The 15,489-nt window shown below is 50.7% G+C and overlaps 6 protein-coding genes and 1 non-coding gene across 7 annotated transcripts; 2 read left to right on the top strand and 5 right to left on the bottom strand.

The window, feature by feature from the left end:
- The first annotated feature begins 299 nt into the window (after nt 1–299).
- On the top strand, nt 300–1,859 carry BDV14DRAFT_9435 (uncharacterized protein). The gene is made up of 2 exons (XM_073777903.1): nt 300–489; nt 570–1,859. The coding sequence occupies exons 1-2, from the start codon at nt 443–445 to the stop codon at nt 1,633–1,635; spliced, it is 1,113 nt and encodes a 370-aa protein (XP_073622474.1). The 5' UTR covers nt 300–442; the 3' UTR covers nt 1,636–1,859.
- A 484-nt stretch (nt 1,860–2,343) lies between these two features.
- Nucleotides 2,344–2,414, top strand: BDV14DRAFT_t139. Its single transcript has one exon. It is a non-coding gene; the product is annotated as a tRNA-Gly (tRNA).
- A 251-nt stretch (nt 2,415–2,665) lies between these two features.
- Nucleotides 2,666–4,828, bottom strand: BDV14DRAFT_205586 (phosphate transporter; the record flags this gene model as incomplete). Its single annotated transcript, XM_073774759.1, has 4 exons — nt 2,666–4,100; nt 4,172–4,503; nt 4,577–4,684; nt 4,766–4,828. 4 exons carry the CDS (start codon nt 4,826–4,828, stop codon nt 2,666–2,668), a joined length of 1,938 nt encoding a protein of 645 aa, XP_073622473.1.
- A 741-nt stretch (nt 4,829–5,569) lies between these two features.
- Nucleotides 5,570–7,486, bottom strand: BDV14DRAFT_9419 (uncharacterized protein). Its single transcript, XM_073777898.1, has 7 exons — nt 6,831–7,486; nt 6,649–6,782; nt 6,449–6,601; nt 6,184–6,384; nt 5,991–6,116; nt 5,667–5,886; nt 5,570–5,598 (listed from the first exon to the last, which is right to left on the bottom strand). Exons 1-6 carry the CDS (start codon nt 7,067–7,069, stop codon nt 5,843–5,845), a joined length of 897 nt encoding a protein of 298 aa, XP_073622472.1. The 5' UTR covers nt 7,070–7,486; the 3' UTR covers nt 5,570–5,598; nt 5,667–5,842.
- BDV14DRAFT_9402 (class I SAM-dependent methyltransferase) lies at nt 7,487–9,631 on the bottom strand. The gene has a single exon (XM_073777897.1). The coding sequence runs from the start codon at nt 9,080–9,082 to the stop codon at nt 7,904–7,906; it is 1,179 nt and encodes a 392-aa protein (XP_073622471.1). The 5' UTR covers nt 9,083–9,631; the 3' UTR covers nt 7,487–7,903.
- Nucleotides 9,632–10,070: 439 nt separating this feature from the next.
- BDV14DRAFT_184478 (uncharacterized protein) lies at nt 10,071–10,996 on the bottom strand. Its single transcript, XM_073770514.1, has one exon. The coding sequence runs from the start codon at nt 10,806–10,808 to the stop codon at nt 10,587–10,589; it is 222 nt and encodes a 73-aa protein (XP_073622470.1). The 5' UTR covers nt 10,809–10,996; the 3' UTR covers nt 10,071–10,586.
- A 1,125-nt stretch (nt 10,997–12,121) lies between these two features.
- Nucleotides 12,122–14,111, bottom strand: BDV14DRAFT_205583 (cytochrome P450; the record flags this gene model as incomplete). Its single annotated transcript, XM_073774758.1, has 7 exons — nt 12,122–12,518; nt 12,593–12,864; nt 12,927–13,174; nt 13,235–13,386; nt 13,455–13,646; nt 13,705–13,837; nt 13,898–14,111. The coding sequence occupies 7 exons, from the start codon at nt 14,109–14,111 to the stop codon at nt 12,122–12,124; spliced, it is 1,608 nt and encodes a 535-aa protein (XP_073622469.1).
- Nucleotides 14,112–15,489: the final 1,378 nt, after the last annotated feature.

The raw sequence follows: 15,489 nt of genomic DNA, 5'->3' as shown, positions 1-15,489 counted from the left end.
CTCGAGCTAACGGCCCCAACGACCGAACTATTGACTTCCAATTTCAAGCTCCATTCCAGATAGGTCGTAAGGCTGACTTCCCTTTTCGACTTTGGACTTGAGTTGCCCCGTGGGCCGTCGGTCATCTTATTCTACCGACAATTCGTTTGCTGCTGTTCCCCAGGGCTCAGGCCGGCTGTGCAGCGCCCAGATCCGAGCTCGAGGCTTATACTAGACCCAGTGAGAGAGACCCATGACGGATGACGGATGCCGTGGCTTACTTTTGCTAATTAGTTGTTGTGTAGGTTGTTTACTTAATTACTTATAGTCTGACTGTGTCACCTCACTTCAGACCATAAGCTTTTTTGTGCGACTTACTTCAACTTAACTCCTGACTCCTGAGTTGGCCTTGAGCATCAACTTCGTCTTGAATCGAACTTGAGATATACAACAACCAGACAGAATGCCCAGATCAAACCGCGGGAATTCAGTCTCTAGTTGTGGGACAAAGTAAGCTCTTCACCTACCTATATTCCCATTTCCCGCCCCTCCCCCTTACCTCTAAGACTGTCCAATCTAACATTTCTCAGCCCTACAGAAACCACCCCAGCGCACTCCTCCAGCTCCAGCTCTCCAACCCCAATTCCACCCCAAACATTCCCCCTCGCACTCCCACCCCCAAAATCAACAAGTAACAAACGCATCCGTCTCTCGCCGCGCCTCCTTCTCCAGATCCAACAGTTACAAACTTCGTCCCGATCGCGCGCTACGCGTGCAATCCCGATATTGGAACTGTATCAGCCGGGGACGTTCGGGAAGACGATTTCTGTACCGGGTCGCGAAGGTGGGAATACGTGTCGCAAGGTCCATGGGCGGGATCTATATCTTACTCAGAGCGAGGAGTTTGCGCATTTGAGACGGGGGAAGAGGGTTGGATTTGTTGATGGGGATGGGCTTACGAATGGGACGAAGCCGCGCTCTGGGTCTGGAGGGTCAGGATACGCATCCACGACCTCTGCCTCTCGCGACGGCGGCAGTTATGTTTCTGGATCTGGGACAGGCTCGGGACCAAGTTCAGGCGACGAAACGGAGCGAAAGACGAAATCACGGAAGAGCAAGAACTCGACTACACAAGCAACACCAGGTTCATCTCGTGAAGAAGGCGGAGATATCGAAGACGATATCGTCTCAATAATCCACACATCACCAAAACCACGCTCCAAGGACGCCATAGCCCCAGACGCAGAACTCTTCTTCCCGCTCTCGGGTCTATCCTTCGATGCTAGCGTTAAGGGGTCTGGCGTTTACAGCTTTGAGTCATCGAATTGGCATACTAAGATCTGTTTTACGTGGGAGAAGAGGCCTCCGTCGCGCTCAAGCGCGAGTGCGAGTGAAAAAGACGAAGGCGATCGATTCGTCCTATCTTTCTCTGGCTCAAGTCAGACGACGTCATTAACAGCCGGGAGAAAGAGCTGGCTAGCGCAACTAACCAAGCGCGGAATCAGCGTTGGTGGCTTGGAGGGCGATGCATTTGCAGGGGGGGACAGCACATGGGCAGCCCTAGATGGAGAAAACCGCGGGGGCCAAGGCGCGGGGCTGTACACGTTGATCTTGAGTAGTGCGTTGTGGGTTGCGAGGGGGGAGGGGTGGGTTTGATTTGTTGGTCTGTTTGGGATGGAGTTTGGTTCGTTGGATTATATACCCTGTTAGCATGTTGCTTAAGATTCGATTGATGCCTATACATGTATGCTGTATAGTAGCAGGAGTAGATCCGATGACGAGATGAACGCCTGTTCGGGCGAGCGCATGAAGTTACTACATTCGCAACTACCTTTGAACCTTAAGGGAAGTACATTTCAGTGGTAGACGCTTATAGTACCAAGAAGGCAGTACTTTTAAGGCCTCCTACTCTTGCTCTGTTATCGTCCAGTAAAATAGGTATAGATGACCTCATCGGGCGCGATTCCGATGCAGTGCCTCATATGGTCGGGTAACGCAGTGGCTTAGCGATTTGAAAATCCGGCTCCAGATTCCGTATAGGTTAGAAGTCTCGCATTCGGTCATCTTTTGTATAGACCTGGAGTAAGAACGCGAGAGGAGACTGGGACAGAAATATATAATCACCGTGTGCAGTGAGGGCAACACGGAATCTAGGATTTAGGACAGTATTAACCAGTTTTAATGCAAGAGACAGACAGACAGACAAGAGTATATTCCATACTGTAAAGCAAAAAGCAATTCGTTTCGAGCCATGAGCTTACTTCGCCTCGTGCTGGAGATCGATAGCAGGCAGGAGTGCCTCATTTTAGCATGTAAGCTGATTGAGATTATAAAACAATATTTATTAACGTTTTTCAACAACTAGCATCATTGGTCTAGTGGTAGAATTCATCGTTGCCATCGATGAGGCCCGTGTTCGATTCACGGATGATGCATTTGCTTTTTGTCTTTTTTTTGCCCTTCACTTAAGTACCTCTGGACTAACCACTAATCAAGCTCTGAGCCAAGTAATGCCCAGCTTTTTGTCTACCATCAAATATGTTCTACCGAACAGCCAATTGAAGCTATACAGAAATTGGGTATCTATCCACAAATCTAAACAACCTTATATACATAATCAAACAAACCATAACCCATATCGCATAACACATCTATCTTAACAAACAACAAGAACAGGAAGTAAGCATCACCGTCGAATCCCCGCAAACCGACTCTTCCACCCCCTCCTCCCAAACCCTAGCGTCTCCAGTGTCTCCGTGCGTCCCCCCCAAACCTTCCCCCTCGCCTTCCCACTACCGCGTTCCTTAATATCCTCACTCAAAACTCGCCTCTGCACAGGCGGAATCCAAAAATGCGTCACCCCGGCCCCAAGAACCATACAAGCACTAAACACAATAAGCATGTACCCATGCCGAATGGTTTGATCATCGCCTGGCCCGGTGCCGAATTTATAGTACGCTGACAACACCTGCGTAAGTATTGAACCGAGTTTGCCTGCTCCCGCACTAATACCGTGACATGTTGCGCGATATCTCGTCGGAAATATCTCCGCGGGGATAATATATGTCGTTGCGTTCGGCCCGAAATTAAATAGGATCTGTCCGATGATGTACAGCGTTACAGCAACGGGTCCTTCCTTGTGCACGGTAATAAACATTGATCCAAGCGCAATAAAGTGCGCTGCTAATGCCAGGAAGCCGTATTTCTGTAACGCGACGCGATCGAGTTTATGGATTGTTAACAGCAGTAATACACCACCGATAAAACTCCCCGCGTTGAGGATGATAAGTGCGTGGATGGACGTATCGCGGAACATGGCGAATATGTCTGTCTTCCCTGAATCATCCGTCATCCAGGGCGGGGCTGGTCCTGACAAATTAAGAGAGTCCCATGTCTTCGCGAGGAATTGCGGACTTGATAGGCCGATCCCGTAGAATCCGAAATCGAGCAATAGCCACGAGAGAGATGTTGCTGCTAATGTGCGCCAGTTTCCTTCGGCCCAGAAGTATTGGACTATGTCGCGGTGCGTGAGGCGCCAGTGCGCGTTTAGGGTTGCGGGTTGCAGGGTTGAATTGCTGGGTGTGTAGCTGGGGCTTCGGCCGTGGATATCGATGGAGGTGAGTTCGAGGGGGTCGGTGTCTCGATGGGCTTCGTCGATGGAATGCAGTGTATAAGACACGGAATTCGTCGTTGGTATTGCGGGTGAGGGGAGGGTGATATCGTTCCATGGTGCGATGAGATTAATGCTGTTAAATGGATTGCTGAGGTTCTCGTCTATTTCGGATGATGTTGGACCCGTACTTGTTCCAGGTGCTGATGGGTCCGCGAAGAGTGTCGTCGCGTCAAATTCAGCTTGCACGGGGTCGTCTTCGATTTCAAGGAGGTACCGCGGACTCTCGGGGATGGCGAAGCGGAAGAGCGTTGCGATTATGCCGGGGACTGTACCGAGACCTATTATCCATCGCCACATTATGTCGACTGTGCGTGTTATATCGTCGTATCCTTGCTTTTTGGAGACGACGACCACGATGAGGCTGACGAGGTTGCCTGCTATTTGGCCGAGGGGCTGCATGAAGAAGACGGAGGCGATCATGCGTGCTCGGTGGCGGGTTGGTGCGAACCTACACTCATCACTCCATTAGTCTGACTCTCGCGCTGCAGAACAAAACAGTAAGGAAGGAAGGAAACATACTCAGACGTAATAACCGCACTCAGCGGATAATCCGCCCCAACCCCAACACCAACAAGAAACCTCCACCAAACCAACCACGCAAAAACACTCATGCTCCCATGCTCCCCCGTACTCGACATCGCCACCCCAAGCGTCGACGCAATAAGAAGTGCTAGTTCAACGCCGTACATTTTCTTCCGCCCGTTTCTGTCAGCCAGATACCCGAAGAGGACTTGGCCTAGGAGTGTGCCGGCTAATGTGGCGATGTTGATGCATGTGAGCCGGAACGAGGAGGTGTCGGTTTGCCAGTAGACGTAGGCGATCATGGGGAGGGCGATGTTGCTTGCGAAGAGCTGGTCACGAATTATTTGTTAATATGGTGTTCGGTTTGGGGGTTGGAGGTGAGAGTGGTGGGATGGTGCTGACAGTGTACCCATCTAGGAAGAACCCGACGCCCGCGACGAGGACAACTACCCACTGGAAGGACTGGCGGTCGATGGTTTCGTAGATTTGGCGGGTGCGTACGTGGCGGTCCTACAATGGATAAGGTAAATCAGCATCGCCTGACTCTTGACTGGAATTGTTCAGCTTGGTAGAGGAGAGTGAGATAGGTACCTGCTCATGCTCAAAGTCCCTCGCCCGATCCGTCTTATACAGCCTCGAACGGAACTTGCTCATGATGGCGAATGACCCTCAATACTAGTGGCAATTCTGAGACAGAGATACGGTATAAACCAAGAAGACAAGACAAGACAAGACAAGACAAGACCGTCAAGCAATGCAAGCATCCATCGGACGCGCTACGGCGGAAGCGATATAGCCAAGAAGTGAACAAATACAAGAGATCAAAGACAAGGACAAGAACGAGGAGTAGACTGGGTAGGACAAGGTTTCTTCTCGAAGATTTCGAAGGTATCAGTCAGATTAGTGTCACTGATAATTAGCCCAGCCAGCACTTGGTCTAGCCTAGATCAGCCCACAGCCCTCGCACTCCCACGTTCTCACTTCTCGATACTAGTCCAGTCCAGTCCCACGTTGCGACAGCCACGGGGACCTGGACTGATCGAGATAATCCGATGGGATGGGATGCATGGCGGCGGGGTCCTCCGTAGGCAAAGTCAAAGTAGGTGGGGGTTCAGTAACAATGCAAGAATCCCATCAAAGAGAGAGCAGGACACCAAAGTCAAACACAATAGCACAGAGCTCGTGCATGCACCTTCTATATAATTGGACAAGAGATGCAGACTAAGGTAGCTCCCGGGGTGGTGGGCCGTGGACCTTAAAAGCGCCAGGAACCAATATCTGCCCCACGTGCCCCTGCTGAGCCCTGAGAGACGTCCGTTAGGTCCACGGGATGACTGTAATCAGCTCAACCTTGTCAATCAATGAAAGAGTTGGGCTCGTTCAATGTCGCTGAGCCTCTGGTGTCATTTTCACTTTTACTTTCACTGTCAGTGTCAGTGTCAGTCACCTGGCGCGATTGGAGTCAAAGACCTGGGTTCTCTGGATGGCGTACCATAACTCATCACTCATGCCATTATTATGAGATTATTATAGATACATAAAAGGGTAGTAACCTGAAACCCGACCGACAAACGCCCAAACCCAAAACAACCTGGTATCCATGCTAAATTAGACGAAATTGCAAATGAAAGACTCGGCCATGACATCCGTATCAACCCCCCCACCCAATCACCGGTTGTTCTCAGCCAGAAACTGGCAAAACGCTCGCTGATCTAGACAATTCTCACACATTAGCGCATTGCGCAATTTAGTTGAAGGTCAAACCGCCCGGTGTCTCGACAGTAACGGTGTCAGTGGATGCGATTGCTGGGCCTACCTTCGCCGTCCAGAAATTGAATCTGAAGCGTCTTCATCTGAGCAAGGTGGTCGAAATTTGGCTGGAGCTGGAGAACTACCGGGCGCCGGGTATTCTTCCCAGGGGTGACGCTGTCGATGCAGCTGACTGAAGAACCATGGTTACCCTAGTATCAGCCGTCCCATAAGTTTTAAGGTAGATAGGTAGCACGCACGTGGGATAGAAACATATCTCTTCCGCTCCTTGCGCTGCGAATTCGCAAAGAAGATCATGACTAGTTTCCCGCTATGGCCGCGCAGAATACGCAGGTTCTGGCTGATACATTCCTCGCCGCGGCCCTTGGATTTTGCTTCTGCGATGCCGGCAATGAAGACGAGTTTCGAGGCGAGGATGAGTTCTTGGAACTGTAGGCAATCTGGTTGATTCAGCTGGGCTCTGTAAAGGTCTCGGTCGCGGGAGGTAGAGGTAGAGGTAGGTACCATTCCAGTCTTCAAAGTTGTAGGAGAGCTGTGTTGCAAAGACCGTTGAGCCGGTTTGGACGGTCTGCTCGTCGAGGAAGGAGATGCGGAGGGACGGTTCGTTGTTGAGTTTGGGGTGTTCGAGGTGTGGGACGGGGAGGCGCGTTGCGTTGACTGAGACATGTCAGTAAATATCACTCTGCAAAGAAGTGAGGACGCACAGCTATGCAAAAAGGCATTCTGCTGCCCAACACCCCCGCCGAGCTCTAAACATTTCAAGGCCCCCGTAAAGTCTTTGCGGATGTTGATGTAGGTATACCGTAGCTTGAACAACCGACCGCTTCGGACAAACGATCTGAGACAACAGATTAGCGGTCGCATCGTATAACAGAGAGACTCATACACTGTAACCGACGGATTGAGGGACAGTCTGGCGACTTCATCATTTACAGACCCCTCCCTCGGTCGCGAAGCCGGCGACGAAAACACAGACGGACTCAGCGAGGGTGAAAAAGGCGGCTCGGAGACAAAGCTCAAGCTGCCAGATGAGCGCGTTGACGAAGACACGGTGCTTTCGCGGCGACTGGCAGGGAGGGGCCAGTCGTCTGCCTCATGGGGAAATGGATGGGAGTGCGGATTCATGGTGGCGGACAAGGCAGCTTTAGACAACAAGGTTAGAAGTAGCAGAGGGGAGATTGGCGATCGTGCGGATCTGTCTGATCGGCATGTGGGAGTCGCCAGTCACTGTCAGGCAGTCAAGAATCGCAACAAGTATAGTATTGACTTTGCAGGCCCCCCGCTATGTAAGTAATGCGAATAAGCCTAGCAGCCCCAAATCCCAACAGCCCATCGTAGTCGCGCAACAGGAACAGGTGCTCTAATCTCCACGATTCAGAACAAAATTGGAACGTGCAGGCAGGGTTCATGACAACGTGGGCAAACGGATGGCTGCGATCTGCCCGGTGGGTCGGCGCTGTTCCTGTGGCGTGCTGTCTTTGCTGTCTTTGTGCTGGCCTCGTGGCTGGAGTCAGATAAGCCTGGCGTAGCCTCATGCTTGGTTTATTCTTTCTGTGAGAACTGAGAAGTGACTTCTTTTTCTCTCCAGAGTCCACGTCGCATTGTCCCAATGTCAACATCATTACTCTATGTACGCCTCTATGAACAAATTTCGAAATGTAATCGGACTGCCCACCGGGTATCCCGAACGAAGAAAAGAAAGCAAATTATAAACAAAATGCGACAACAGACTCCAAGCTTCAATAGTTGAAAGACTCTTTGCAGTGACTTGCGGCGCGCCTTCCCGACACTGCAGAAACAGCCCCAAGTGCTGCTGGCAGGTCCCCCCACAACCTGCACCTGCCCTTCGCACCCATTAACTGCCGACGATCCCTCAGGACGGCAAGGGAAAAAGCTTTTCTTGATTACCAACTGAGCGATCTCAATACCATGACGCCGACGTTCCTCAGGTCAACATGTCTATTGCAGTGGCTTCTGCGCGATGATGCGATAGGACGTCGTGACCAGCCTCATCTTGTCCATCTTGACAAACGCCTGCCCATCGAGACATAGCCGATTGATCAGGGTCTTGAAGTGCTTAGGCAGGACATGCGTCTTGACCAACCCCAGTATAACCTGGCGCATCGAGCGGAAGTACAGATCAACCTTGTCGATTAGCGGCGCCTGCAAGTCACCAACACTGGCGTTATCAGATCTGATGACAGTGAACCCAGCCTCCGTCAGCGCAGTCTCGAGTATCTCTGGTGTCGGCGTGCCAACGGCTCCGATGAGTGGCTTGACGCGGCGCATAAGCTCGGCGTGCTCGGTGTTCGACGGTTCGTACCCGGGTAAGCTGACCCAGTCGAGGAGAGAGATGCGTGAGCCCGGCTTGACGATGCGGTAGATTTCGCGGAAGAGGGCGCCGAGGTCTTTGCAGAGACTGAGTGCCTGAATCTGATAGAAGGCGTCGAAGCTATCGTTCTCAAAGGGCAGCGGGAGGGAGTTGAAGTCCTGCTGAATGAAGGCGTTGCTGTCGAAACCAAGCGACTCGTTGAACTTCTTTGCTTGCGCGACCTGGTTGGGATCGATGTTGAGGCCTGTCACTGTTGCGCCGGTGTACTGCGCCATATGCGCCGCGACCCTACCGCGGCCACACCCGAGATCCAACACCTTGTCGCCCTTCTTTAACCCAATGTCTTGCGCAATGCTCTCCTCATACAGCAATTGGTTCTCGCGCACAGTCGCCTTTGCGCTCATGAATGGGGGGATGTACATCTTTTCGACGTCGCCAAGCGCGCACAGATGGTTAAGCACGCCATAGTACGCCTGTAGACAGTCGCCGACCTTGCTCTGGTACTCCGGGCCCAGAGTCTCGACCATTGCCTTCTCATCCGACCAATCGAGGTTGTAAATGATGTACGAGGCCATGAAATCGTCGACTTGTTTCGGGGTGAGATTCTGCAGGTAGCGGAATGATTTCCAGAATGTGCGCCATCGCTTGGGCGACGCCGAGTTGCGCAAATCTGGGAGGCTGTTTAGGTCTGCTTGCGACAGCTGAATACCTGCGAGTTTCTGTTTTTCATTCGCGACGACGTCGACAGAGCTGGAGCTTTCGGAGCTGCGCCCGGATTGATGCGATGGGCGCACTGTCTGAGCCATTGCGACGGACTTACTCTTCAAAAAATCAGGCGATACAAACAATCACAATCTCGTCAATGCGACAGCTAGAATGCGCGAATCTATAGCTTGGGGTCAACAATCACGTTAGTCTGGGGAAAAGGCGCGCCGGCAGCTCAGCGGGCGCAAGGCAATTTATACGTGAGCTAGTGCGAGATTTTCCTTTCATTTTCGCATTTTGTCCAGGGCCGCCAGAACCAGCGGTAGGAAGCGCATCGCACGGCCCGAGATATACGGATTTGCCATATGACCTGCCCTGGGCAGTTAGTAAGAGTGGCATGAGTGGGCTATGGAGCCAGATCTGGACGCTGCGGCTATTGGCGCCGGATCAGTCGGATGCTAGAGGAAACTGCTGAAAATGAGGAATTATCCAGAGAAAGAATGGAATAGTCAAAGAGCAGCCCCTCTCTGACGGACTGGACTCCTGCAGGGCTGGGCCGGATCCTGGGTGACTCAATGCCAGCCACGTTGCTGCGCTGACATCCGGGTTCCGATGACAACAGGCTGTTGATAAAAGCTCATGAATTACCGAGACTGCTATAGCTTATATCAGGTTGTGCAGTGAGGCATCCTACAAGATCTGAAATACTCTACGAACTCCATCCCCATCTCTGGATCTCAACAATGTTGTCTCGGAAGTAAAGAACAATATTTTCACCCATCAGTCTTGGCGACAATGCTTGATCAGCAGTTGTCTTATATTAACACATTATTGGTTCGTGAGACCGTTGGGTCCATTCCATCGTCAGGTCGTTGCCCTATAGGGATGCGTCGGCTCGGGCTCGGAGACATCTGTCGCCCTGTCTGTCGACCAGAGTTACGAGCTGTCATTCCTTTAGGTCGAATTTATTGATCATGCAGCTCTGGCCACCTGATCAGGAAGCTCACTCCGCCTGGTGCCGCCTTGTCACAATTTTCATCGCATACTTAGCCGGCCGCTTCCGCTTAGAAAGCCGCGCCGTATAGTTATCCGGTTGCTACAGAGTATTGATGCCTCCTCCCCCTATCTGGACCTGAACGGAATTTCAGTTTGGTTTCGAAGGTGAAGAGGAACTAGAAGAAGTGAGGACCCTGATGACGACTCCAACGGCCGTGGCGCAACGGCAGAGTATCGAGCTGCGTCATCAGACCCTGTACAAGTGTTCTACTAAGAAATCGAAACCCCACCCGACGATCGCAACCTGCGCTCTTCTCCGATGGATATTTATCCCTCAGTTCTGAGGCCATACATTCAATTCTATACCCGTCTCCAACTCCCCTGTCGCCAATATCACTTCTTTTGTCATGGTGCTGCGCGACCCCTCTCCAACCCCGGTCTTATTCCTACGTAGCACGTCAGAGTCAGACCGGCTAATGTCGGAATAAGCCGCCCTGTCCAGCGCTGACCTGTGAAAGCCTGAAAGCTTCCAAATGCCGCAGCTTAACAGTAGTCAAATCTCTTGGAGTCATAGCTCCCTTTATTGCAGATTTGACCCGTCTGAAACGGTCATCGTGCGTGGTTGGATCCCGCGCCATGCGAGGATTTCATCCTGCTTCCTCTACGAGGATACCTCGTTACGAGGCACGCGCTGATCGTGAGGGGGCCTGTCTCTTTCGATCTATCTGTACTTTTGGTTTTGTGTTTGTTTTCACTGTGTTTCTTCGTTGATTGAAGCCCGGATATTGATATACCCAGCGAGGAGGAGAGCACGTGACCCATCCGCAGCATTCCGATATCCAGAGTGGAAGTATACAACCCACCACCCTTCAGCAATCAATCTCTATACTCTTTGAAATGTATGAAATGCTCAAAGCACTGTATATTTAAACTGAAGAAGTCTAAATAAGCTTATCTTCAACATCCACACACGATCAGACCATCGGGGCAGTGCCTTCCATACAGATAGCAGAAGAGAGAGACATTGGATCCACTCCATCAGGCAGCTAGATTCACAGACTATCTCATTAAGCGCTGATTGCGCTCGTTGAGGGTGTGTGGCGATTCTCTGGGCGCCAATCGGGTGAGTTTTCCTCGATGGCTAGGGCTGTGTCGAGGGAGTAGGGAGGAAAGTGTAGTGCCGTGGCGGGACTAGGCCGTGGACGAGTGAGGTCAAGTGGTACCTAGCCATGCCAGAAGCTATATGAGTGGCGTAGATTGTCGTCGTGTTTTTGATTATATGTATTGAGAGAAATCAATCTGCATCGCCGAAAGAGCGAGCCGTGAGGGCCGCCCATCGGTACGCCGAGCGGACGGAATGCTTCCATAGGAATTGAAGTAGGACCGCGTGGAGCCTTTCAGGCCGTCAACTTGACCAACATATGGTGCAGTATATAGAGCTAATACTGGGCGAAAGGGAGAGAGAGCAGTTGGCTGGGGAAGTGAAAGTCTCTCGACGGGACTATCGGCCCATGTACCATAGGACATGCTTTTCTTCTGGGCCCGCTGGTTCTTTCCAATATGGCCGCGCTAGCCTATGATGAGAATTATTAAGGCTAAGACGCTTGGAAGTTAGCCAGGCATAGGTAGGTAGCTGCTCCCGTGTTCCGATGGGCCCGGCGCGATTTGTAGACAGCGTATCGGCGGGTACATCAGGGCTGCTCCCAGGTCTTGGTCCGGTCCCGTTGGTCAACATCGATAGGCTTAACTCTCTGTGAGTAAACCGAACCCATTAAATTGTGATCTCTTCTAGCCTCTTTGCTAGACTCCAAGCGGAATGAATCTCGGGCTAAGATCCTGTATGCTCCGCTCGCGGTACCGGCCACACTCATGATATCTCCTTCGCATCTGACAGATATACTTAGAAGCATCTTACAGAGGTGAATCAAATATTACATGACTTGTTGCAGTCACTTATATCAGGGTATATTTATGTTACTAGTATCCGGGTGCTTTATCTATCTTTCGTTGGACAAAGTGGTGGCGATGGGATCCTGGACCGGGATGCATACATATCACAATAGTATGGTCTCCTACCACGCGCATCCATCATCTGAGCCCCTTAATCAACCACCTTAGAGCAAAAGAAAACGGATCCAATATGTTCAAACATCCTTTAAACTCTCCGCATGACCCTCCCCAAACGGAACCTCAACCTCAACCCTCCTCACCAACTCCTCATGCTCCCTACTCCGCGGCGTAATTCTCAAAGTGAACGGAACAGGATGGGATATAACACCAGGTAAAAACTCCGCCTTAACACTCGACTCCCCATTCTCATCTACACCGGACCGTATATCAAACACAGAAAGCGCCTGCGCAATACTCATGAAGATAGTCGAGTCCGCTAATATCCGGCCGGGGCAGATCCGACGCCCAAATCCGAATGTCAGATTGTGCGGGTCTGGTTGGGGTTCTTTGCCGTTGCCCTTGGAAGGGAGGAAGCGAGTTGGATCGAACTTTTCGGGGTTGGGGTATGTTTTTGCGTCGTGCGTGAATGCCCTGCATTTCATACTCCATCAACATTTCATCTCTACACCTGAACAAGGAGAGGGAGAGGACAAGACAAGACAAACCAAATATTAGCCATAACAATCGCACCACCCGGGATCCTAAGCCCCTCATAAACATCATCCTTGCTACACATATGCGGGATCCCCATTGGTGCGACGGGATGCCATCTTAGTGCTTCCTTGACGATGGCTTCGATGTAGGGGAGTTTAGGTCTATCTACGAATGTAGGGAGTGTTGCGGAACCAAGAACGGCATCGAGTTCTTGCTGCGCACGTTTTTGGACTTCGGGGTAGAGGGACATGGCGAGGAAGAATGTTGAGAGAGTTGAGACGGTCTTGGTAGCTGTATCAGTTGATGATATGATAATGGAGACAATGGGGAGGGACAGGGGCGTACAGTGTCCGCGCCACCGGTATACAACGACCCTGCGCTCCATTTTATGACTTTTTCTTCATCTGCAGTGAGTGTTCGGCCACGAGCCTCTTCGAGTAAATTTGATAGGTACGAATCTGGGTATTTTCCTTCCTTCATCTGCTTCTGGACGAGTCGGTATGGCTTCTCGATTGTGGTTATGAGGTTATCTCTCCATTTTGCGGCAGTGCGTTTAAAGCCTGCGCCTGGGAGCCAGGATGGGATATATTTCACTTTTCTGTGTTAGCTCCAAAAATAAGGTAGGAGGAGTAGCCCGGGCACCTAGCACTTACAGATCGGAACAGCATCAACAATCCAAGCCCCCGGCGTCCCCGCAACCGAGAAGTTCTCGAGCGCCTCATTTGCAAGCGAGACAAGCGGATCAGGACCACGAGTGTTAATATCGTACCCGTATGCAATCTTGAGAATGACGGCGCCGGTCTCGCTGATATCTCGTTACCATCCAATCCATTGCTCCAACTAGTTATGGAAGGGAGGAGCAAATGTACTTACGTCCTAATATGCCTCACCAAATCCCCCGGCTTCTCAAGAACACGCAATAGGAACCGCCGAACTTCTACTTCCTGCAGGCTATTAAACTGCGCGATTGAATTCTTCGTCCCTAGCACTTTATGCATGGCTTTTCGGTACGCGCGGAATGGATCGCTGTATGCTTGCATTGCGAGGATATCTTCCCAGCCGATCCTGGATATACTTGTCAGTCTACTTAGCGATAGGAATAGGGAAGAGAATGATGGCATACATCTCCCCCGCAAACACCATCCTCGGTCTCGAGGAATAAATGTTCGAGCGCTTCTCCAGTAGATCGAATACGATGCGTGCATCGTTTATAATGATGATTGTTTGCCCGAAGATTGTTATTGAGCTTAGAGGGCCTAGTATACACGTTAGCACTAAACCAGTGTGCTGGGGCGAGAGGGAAATATTTTATTTACCGTAAAGATCCTTATGCTTAAGCCAATGCACCCAGTCCTTCTCACCTGAAGCCGGCAGATCACGAAAATTTCCGATTATTGGTTTGCGAGGCGGACCTGGTGGGAGGGGGACGTTTTGCTCGGTGTCAGTATAGGTTAAACGTCCAAGGATATATAAGAGCACCCCTGCCAGTCCAACGAGGACACTGAGAGTTAAGGTAGGCATACTACCCATGGTAATTGTCAATGAGATGAATGTTAATGGAATTGAGGCGCACATTGAAATGCACGCTTTTATGCGCCCGAGCGCTACATCGAACCTAAGGAAGTTAGTGTTGGGGTATAGCTGGAGACCGCCTCGGCTAAGATTGGTAGACAGCTAGTGGAACGTTAACTATCACACTGGATTGATTGGATAGTCGGACTACTACAGACGCGGGGTAGGGCATTCTGTGTCGGTAGCATGGAGGGCCGGGCTTAAAGCTTGACCTGGGTTTTTATGATTGTGAAAATGGCTTTGCAGTCTAAGGGGTTGGGGTGTTAGTTGTGCTTTTAGGGTTGGGCATTTATTTAAACGAGGCAGGGGTCCAGAAAAAGAAGATACATTTGTAAGGAGAGAAAGGATTTGATGTTACTGGGTGTTTTGATTATTATCTTTGAATTAGTATGAGGCTAAAAGAAGAGAAAACAACGTAATCACCAACATATCTGGACCTAGGACAGAGATAGAAAACAAGCTAAAGGATGGCTGGTATCGAGAAAGGTCGATTTGGCTGTCCTCCCCACTCTTTCTTGAATTGCTTCTAGATAAGGTTTCATACTTTGCCCCACCTGTCAGGGCCTTGGTCTCTCAGCTGATGACAGGCGACATCTAGAGCAACAAAAATACCTTTGTGAGCTGCCACAGCCAAGAAGTCACCTTTGAAGTGAAATCTATCAAACCAAAGCTCAAAAGGCACAGCAGAACTTCACTATAGGACCTTGTGTACTGTGGTTCTTTGATTTGAGTGCGATTTAACTCGGACATCCCATCCAGTTCGTAAAGATTGCGATCGAGGCTTGCGCCGCGTCTCAGCAGCACTTTGACGACTCCAAGGCGGCCATAGAAAATCGCGTCATAAAGTGGTATTGACATGCCAGAGCTTGGACTATCGGTCCTTACGGCGCGACAGTTGATATCCAATCCGTTATCCAGCAGCATTTCAACCAGGTCAACTCTGCCGTCTTTGATTGCGCTTTGAAATGCCTGCTCTCGAAGTATCTCTGGTTCCATAAGATCTTGGTTATCAACATCATCTAGAAGAAGCTTGAGCATCGCCGAGTCCTGATGACCAGCTGCTGTCCATGTAAGCATGTAGAGTCGAGATGCTGTTCTGTCAAAGAGCTTTGAGATACTTATAATGCCAAAGAACAGTTCCTTTTTTAAGCGAAGCAAGGGTTTAAAAGACTCTTAGAGGCTACGGGGATTGGGATGGAGGGAAGGGTGAAGAGCCGCCAGAAATCAGGCTGCAGCCATATCGAACCGATATCGACTTAGTAAAGACCCTTTGAGCTATCAAAGCAGTCGCAGTGTAGAAGCGGTGCCACTGTAGTGTTTGAAGAACTGTTTGAAA

This window comes from Aspergillus stella-maris (genome assembly GCF_047715825.1).
Source record: "Aspergillus stella-maris strain CBS 113639 unplaced genomic scaffold BDV14scaffold_100, whole genome shotgun sequence".
Taxonomy (NCBI): domain Eukaryota; kingdom Fungi; phylum Ascomycota; class Eurotiomycetes; order Eurotiales; family Aspergillaceae; genus Aspergillus; species Aspergillus stella-maris.
The sequence above is the reverse complement of the archived record's forward strand: the minus strand, read 5'-3'. Positions and strand labels throughout refer to the sequence as shown.